Source organism: Penaeus japonicus, unplaced genomic scaffold, assembly GCF_977035675.1.
Source record: "Penaeus japonicus unplaced genomic scaffold, GWHDUDI00000001_assembly GWHDUDI00000020, whole genome shotgun sequence".
Lineage (NCBI taxonomy): Eukaryota > Metazoa > Arthropoda > Malacostraca > Decapoda > Penaeidae > Penaeus > Penaeus japonicus.
In genome coordinates, this window is record NW_028234422.1 from 25,776,686 (window position 1) to 25,784,185 (window position 7,500).

At 37.3% G+C, this 7,500-nt stretch overlaps 1 protein-coding gene across 3 annotated transcripts in view; it reads left to right on the plus strand.

Moving 5' to 3' along the window:
• Positions 1 to 7,235, plus strand: part of LOC122248563 (folliculin-interacting protein 1) — a 20,066-nt gene extending 12,831 nt beyond the window's left edge. For all 3 annotated transcript variants that reach the window (XM_043008664.2, XM_086548215.1, XM_086548214.1), the window contains 11 exons: positions 1 to 91; positions 279 to 553; positions 923 to 1,130; positions 1,466 to 1,607; positions 1,757 to 1,914; positions 2,123 to 2,252; positions 2,397 to 2,570; positions 2,772 to 4,648; positions 5,544 to 5,783; positions 5,925 to 6,075; positions 6,241 to 7,235. The exon at positions 1 to 91 is cut by the window's left edge and continues 85 nt beyond it. In XM_043008664.2, the coding sequence (XP_042864598.2) occupies positions 1 to 91; positions 279 to 553; positions 923 to 1,130; positions 1,466 to 1,607; positions 1,757 to 1,914; positions 2,123 to 2,252; positions 2,397 to 2,570; positions 2,772 to 4,648; positions 5,544 to 5,783; positions 5,925 to 6,075; positions 6,241 to 6,483 (3,689 nt within the window). In that variant the 3' untranslated portion in view covers positions 6,484 to 7,235. The remainder of the gene's footprint in view (positions 92 to 278; positions 554 to 922; positions 1,131 to 1,465; positions 1,608 to 1,756; positions 1,915 to 2,122; positions 2,253 to 2,396; positions 2,571 to 2,771; positions 4,649 to 5,543; positions 5,784 to 5,924; positions 6,076 to 6,240) is intronic.
• The last annotated feature ends 265 nt before the right edge of the window (positions 7,236 to 7,500 follow it).

Sequence of the window (7,500 nt, forward strand, 5' to 3'; positions counted from 1 at the left end):
AGCTGCACCTGATGCAGAGTCCCCAACGTGTCCTCTTATCACGCACATCACCTGCACCGCGCTCTTACTTAAAGCAATCATGTACAAGCAGGTAATCATTTTTTGGCAATATACAGTTTCAAAGTGATGTGGACATCAGAAATGATACAGTTGGCTTCAACAATGAAATAACTGTCTGTGTGAATAGCATTAAGCAAGAGTAAAAGAAACATTTGATTTGCATACATTTAAGTGTTTTGTAAAGATTAGAAGAGTAACGACGTGCTTTTTCTCATCAGTGACCAAGGAATAGAAGATTCATCATTTAGTAGCTCAATTAGCTCAGTAAGTGAGACAGCAATCTCTAGAACCGAGAGCTTGGACATGCCGTGGGGGATAGCTGGAGGAGGTCCTGCATGGGCCACCGACACCTCGCACATCCTTAGCACCTCTAATAGTGAGGGAGACTCTGGCTTTGGAGGACCTCCTTCTCCCTACTCCTCTGTTTGTGGGTCCTTCCTCTCTCCAACGTCAATACCAAACACTCCACAGGGAACACCATCGTCTAGACAAGGTATGCTGATTGGAGTAGAATTGAGGCTGAATGAAGTACAGGTGAAGGAATAAAAAACAAAACAAGGAAGCGATATATGTGTTTACTCATTAATAGTAGTAAAAGTATAAACATGTCTATTTTTTATTTAAAATGCTGGTAATTTTCAATTCCAGTAAGATTAGATTAAGACATTGATAAAGATCAGCTCCTTGTTTCCTTTTTTTAAATTGCATATGACTAGGTTTGTTGACAGTTTTTGTCTATTGTATTTTATTTCTGAAGTATGAATTAATTAAGTTTATTTACATATTTTCTTACTGAGTAATAGTGTCTTTGTTTTCAGATTTATATCAATTACATGTTTATGCATTATCTGCCTACTTTCAGGTTCAGGTAATAGCCTTAAACACTCAGGAAGCCTCAACAATTTACAACGTAGATTTTTAAGAAACGTCAATACTTCCTTAGAAGCTCTAGGACGGGATGGAGAAAGTGGAGAAGAAGTAGGAACTTCTTCCCAACACCCACACAGGTTGACACGCTTAGGTCTTGCTGTTATGATTGAAGTTGGAGGAGGACATGCTGACTGGCAGAGGTAACTAAACCTATTTTTTCATCCAATTTCTTGTTATGCAAAGTGGGGGCAAAAGGAGGTTGCAAGAAACTTTTTTTTTCTTCATCTTCTTTTGTTTCCTTTCCTTCTTCTTTTTCTTTTTCATTTTTTTTTTTTCTTCTTCTTTTTCTCTTTCTTTTTCTTTTTCTATTTGTTTTTCTTTTTTGCAAATGAATGTATAACTGAAAGGGACGAATGATATGTTTTAACTTTTTTTTTATAGATTCATTACCTGTACTTAATGCTGAAACACTTTTTTTTTCATCCAGTTCTGAGTATTTTAAATGTTATTATAAACATGAATTATGTTTTTGCAGACAGATTGAGGAATGGATTTTCGTTCATCTTGGTGTTATTGAAGCATCTGTGAATAGATTGCAGTCTTCCCTTGATTTAGCCTACATGCATCGTCGCACTTTTGTTTCTGCAACACACCAAGCTGTGATGCAGCTTGAGCAGGTTTGTTATGTTATTTATTGTATAGGTATCACTATTTGATTTTTTTTTTTCTTTTCTTTTTTATAAGAACTACCATTTTGGCTATTTTCTATTATATATGCATACATACCCATACCCATACACTTAAGAATTATTTTTTTGTGTTATAGGACTTGTTGGACCTGGTTAGTGCCCCAAGATTGCCAAGGCCAGTGTGGCTGGGACTCCTAGGCAAACCGTCTCACAGTGACCGCCAATTACTGTGCACAAGCTTTGTGGACACCCTCTCCTCCGTACTTATGACATTTGATACAAAGCAGACCAACTTGTAAGTGTTTTTTTTTTGTAGTGATGTGAAGAAAGTATATTGCTAGCTTCAGAATATATATCTTCATATTTCTGTGGCCATGTTTTAATAGTTGGTGACAGCAAAACCCCTTATATTTTGGAAAGACTTCATTTTACTTTGTCATGCTGATGTAATAGTTATATCATATTTCCAGAAGTTTAAGTAGTTATTATCCGCTCAATTTCAGCTTTGTGAGTAAATTGCTAACAGCAGTGTTAACCCACCACCTGGGTTGGGTGTCAACAGTGGCCCCAGGGGATCATCCTGTCAACACCTCACCTCAGGTGCCTCAGGTGTCTGTTGAACATGCCTCTTTGGTATGTGGGACATGCTACTTACTGTCTATTGTAATTGTAAATGACATATACTTGACTGAGTAAATTGGCATCATCCATAAGAGTGACTAGTATGAATAATATCCTGTTAGTATGTATTGTAGTGTTGATGTAGGTTATCCTCAGGTTGAACGTCTGAGTGAGTCGCATCCATATAATGCAGTATGGGCACAACTCTGTGAGCTGAATGGGGCAGTAGGCTATCCTCCTCGAGCTGCTCGTACACTCTTGGTGGGCTCAAATGCCTCCCTTCTGTCTCAGCTTCTCACTATACTTTCATACATCATCAGGTGCTCTCAGGTGGGTTTTTAAGTTGTTTATGATTTGAAAGTGATTTTTAGTTTATGCATTCAGGAAGGACATTTTTATTGTTTGATCTAGTTCTTGAGTTTTTCTTCTATCCAATTTTATTTATATCTGTATCACAGGCATGGGATTTTTATGTTTAGTGTATGTATTCTTCATAACATATGAAATTCATAGACTGATTCTCTTTTGCAGGTTGTTGAGCAAGATATCCAGCCTTTCCAGGAAGGAGAGACACAGCAACCTACATTCTCTCGCACTTCTTCGGTGGCTTCAGTGGTCACCATAGTAGATGGGCGAAGAGATTCACAAAGGGATTTGTCACAAGGAAAACAAAGCTCATCGGCCACCCTCCAGCGTGACCCCAGCATTCGCCGCAGCTGGAGGATGACCCGTGACAGCCGTAGTAATAAGCTTCATTCCGCAGAACTTAGAGGAGGGAGTGGAGAGCTGCCAGCTGACTGGGGCTCTGGCCATGGAGGGTACTCTGGTAGTGATGAACCTAAGCCAGTAACCAGTAATGACACAGACTCTTCCATTCAGCATCACAACAGACGAGACACAGATCAGACTTCCAAGTGGATGCTTAATGATGATGTTGAAATTGTCATTGGTGAAGCAAAAGGTGATTTGTCTGGCAAATCAAGTGATATTCTAGTTAAAGAGCACATGCCTGTACATAGTAAAGAAACAAGAACTTGGAAACCAGACTCCGATATTATCAGAATGTCAAATGATAGTGTAAAAAATTTATCTACATGCAAAACTTCAGTAAATCTTGCAGCCCTTGGAACTTCATCTGGAAATGATTATAGCCCGAGCAAAGCCAGTTCTTCAAGCTTAACAAGTTTTCTCTCGAGATCAGGGAGAGAACCCTCTGCAGACAGGTTGTACCCAAGTCTTCAGGAACTTGATGACCACAGAGAAACGTTTGGGCCCGAGAGCATACAACCCGATGTCATTGCTGAAAAGGTGAAGAAGTTATTTCATGGGTCATCAACAATTAGTACAGCAGTGGAATCGTACAAGGACAGACCTGTGACACACACAATATCATGTTGTAGTTTACCTCGGGAATGCGACTGGAGAGACATTCCTGCCGATGAGTTGCAGAGTAAGGGCAATATAACGACGTTACCTCGCATGAAAAGATCACCCACTCGCAGTGTTAGTAATAATGTTCAGAAAGAAAAGGCTGTAGACTGCTCAGAAAACAGAACAAAAAGTTTTTCCTGTTATGTTAGCAAGAGAGAAGCCCAAGAAAGAACTTTAAGAAATGAGATTACAGTGCCGGCAAGAGACATTCAGCCTGAAGTGGAAGAAGGAGGAAAAGTTTTGTTTTTGTTAGGTGAAAATGAGAGATTAGAAGGCTTGAAAAGTAAAAGTAAACTTGGTGAGAACAGTATCTCTGAACCTCAAAGTGCTTGGACCAACATGAAAGAAAGTACTAATGCAGCTGCGATAGGGTTTGAGGGCTTCATTCAAGGTGCCAATGGTTCTACTGGTAACATTGAAATGACGAAATCAGAAGTACAGGTGGTTGGTCGGTTACCCTCTCCCGTAGATTCCAGAAAAGTGGTGAAAATACGACATGTTGGACGTGAATCTGCTCGTGACCTTCCAAGCTTAGAAGTGTCCTCGCCTCACCATTCTTTGTTCAATAAGGACCTGCAAGTTTGTGATAATTCTGTGAGCAGGAAATGCACTACTCCCAAGAGTGAAAGAGCGCCAACTGCCAGACACCATCGCCGACACAGTGATCCAACTAATGGTGCTTTCATCTCCAAGGCACCCCTCTATCCAAACATTGAACTGTTGAAAGATGTTGTGGAGGAGCAGGTAACAGAATGTAAAGATCCCTCCAATTTCAAAAAGGATTTGGAAAGAAAGGATGTTGATGATCCGTCAGTGAAGGAAACCCCAGACAGCATACCACTGCCAAAGGAAGAGTTTGACGAACAGACTAGCAAGCAACATGTCAGCAGCGATAAAACACCAGAGGCTGTGCAAGACTCCAACCAGGAAATTATGGAGAATAGCAACGAGCAGCCAACAGTTATCCAGATACCAAGGTAAGTTTTGTGTTTGTATTTGTTTGTATGTTCCTTCCTTCCACAACATTTTTCTTGTACTTTCTTCCTCTCAAGGTCTGATGTATTTTCTTTAATTGGACAGTATTGGTAAATCATGAACAGTTCTGTGTTATAGTTTTGTTATTATTGTACAAAGTTTGAGTTCAAGGTGTGTAATAGTGTCAATAAAGTTTCATGTTTAACCACCCAATTTTTTATTTAATTGGTAAATTTATAACATATAACAGCACCTTACTCAGTTAAAATGGCAAGATTATATACAAATACTAGACTGGTTTTTTTTTTTTTTTTTTTTTTTTTTTTTTTAATTATTATTATTATTATTATTATTATTATTATTATTATTATTATTATTATTATTATTTTTAATGACTAGATATCTCTGTTTGTTGATGATTGTCCTTTTTTGTATGAATGATATTTTGTTTTTATAGGCATTTTCCATTCTCAAAATGATTACAAGCATTGTGAAAGACAGAGGTACCATGAGATGATAAAAATTTAGTCAGGTTTAACCCACTCACGACAGGGGCATTCCAGCCTTGCATGTCACAATGCCGGGGCTTTCGAACACTTAGGCCTAAATCAATTAAATGACTGGCACCATATGGTGCCACCCGGCAACCGGGCCCTTGAATGAGCGGTACCGTAGTGTACCACCCGTCCAGAATGGGTTAAGCTGTATGTTAACTTTAGTGACATAAACATAACTAGAAATAAACTTGATTAATATTATTTATTTTTTTATAGTTGGAAAAGAGTTTGATGGATGAAATGTATGACTGATTATTAGATAATTTCAACTACCATAGCAGGATGTGAGGATGTTCATATAATTTAGATTATTTCCTTAAGTAATTTTGCTTTTTGGTAGGTGTGCCTGCGTGAATCGTCGAAGTTCAGCAAGCATCAACACAACCGGCAGCCAGATTGCTGAGTCATTGCTGGGCGGAGTTCTAGATCACTACTCCTCCGTTTTCGTACTTCACGCCACCACTCAGTCGAGCCAGTGGGAAGACGCTCTCCGGCAAGACCTTTCCTCAGCAGCCCACAACTCGACACTTGATCCACAGGTCTCTGAAGCAGTAGCAGTTGTAGCAGACACTGATAACTGGTATGTTCACTGAATTTTAATGCTGTAGAAAAATAAGATCATTTCCCAATAAATTCTTTTTGTAGATGTATAATATCTTTGCAATGTTTGTTTGTTATTTCTTTCTTTTTCTCATGAGTGATTTTTGTTTGTTCAAAACAGGGAAGTACAAGTAGTTTCATCACATTCATATGTTGTTGAGCGAAGTGGGATCGGCAGCCAGGTGGGACTACGCGTGGGAATGTCGCCCTTGGTATCGGCGATTACCGATTCCATCTTGGATCTTGCAAAGATGGGAATTGAGCCGCAGTTTGTGAGTACCTATATGCATCACACTGTCCTGAAGACGTTTAAAATAGTTATTATGCATATATGTACACATGTTAAATATCCAGAGTTTCATGGATGTTTTTGAAAAAAAATAAGGTAACATTGATTTATGGTTGTGTTTTAAGATTATCCTTTTCTTTTATTTCAGATTATGCAACACTTAGAAGAAAGGCTGTGTGAGCTGTATCTAAAATCTCAGCTGCTGGCAGAGTATTTGCTAGGCGGGGCTGCTTGCTCCCTGAGAGGAATGGAAGCCACTTTCAGTCCTTTCAATCTACCTGAACTGACCAAAGCTTTAGGCCTAGACCTGAATGACCTGCCCTTGTTACTAGCTGTTGCTTCTACACATACTCCAGCTCTGACCAAAATGTTTGGCCTTAGTATAAAATGAAATTGAAATTATACATGGTCACATTAGCCATGGATTTTTCTAAAAGTTTATATTGATGCCTGTACTGTTTTTTTTATAGTTTTATATATATTAATGTGATTTCTAAATTGTAAATTTGCTTCTATAATAATTGATGACAGTGTATACAATATGTGATACATTTTAACTTGTTATAAAAACAGGAATTCAATAACAGCCATAGCTTTTTTATTTAGGTTCCTGTGTAGAAGTTACAAATTGACCAAATGTATTTCTGAAATCAATATTTTTGGGTTCCTAAGGATTGTACTGTATAGCATCATCATACAATCACACTGTGTGCGTGCGTGCGTGCGTGCGTGCGTGCGTGCGTGCGTGCGTGCGTGCGTGCGTGCGTGCGTGCGTGCGTGCGTGCGTGCGTGCGTGCGTGCGTGTGTGTGTGTGTGTGTGTGTGTGTGTGTGTGTGTGTGTGTGTGTGTGTGTGTGTGTGTGTGTGTGTGTGTGTGTGTGTGTGTGTGTGTGTGTGTGTGTGTGTATGTGTGTGTGTGCATGCTTGCATGTGTGTTTATATATATATTTATATATTTATATATTTATATATTTATATATTATATATATATTTATATATATATATATATATATATATATATATATATATATATATATATATACATATATATATACATATATGTATATACATATATATATATATATATACATATATATATATATATATATATATAAATCTATATATAATATATATATATATATATCTACAAACACATATATAATATATATACATATATATATAATATATATATATAAAATATATATATATATATATATATATATATATATATATATATATATATATATACATATACACATATATATATATAATTTAAGTATATATTTAAAACACACATCTATATTTATATATATGCATATATATTTATGTATAATACACACACAGCATATCTATATTTATCTATGCATATATATGGATGAAAATCAATTTAACCATGTGCAGTGATGAGG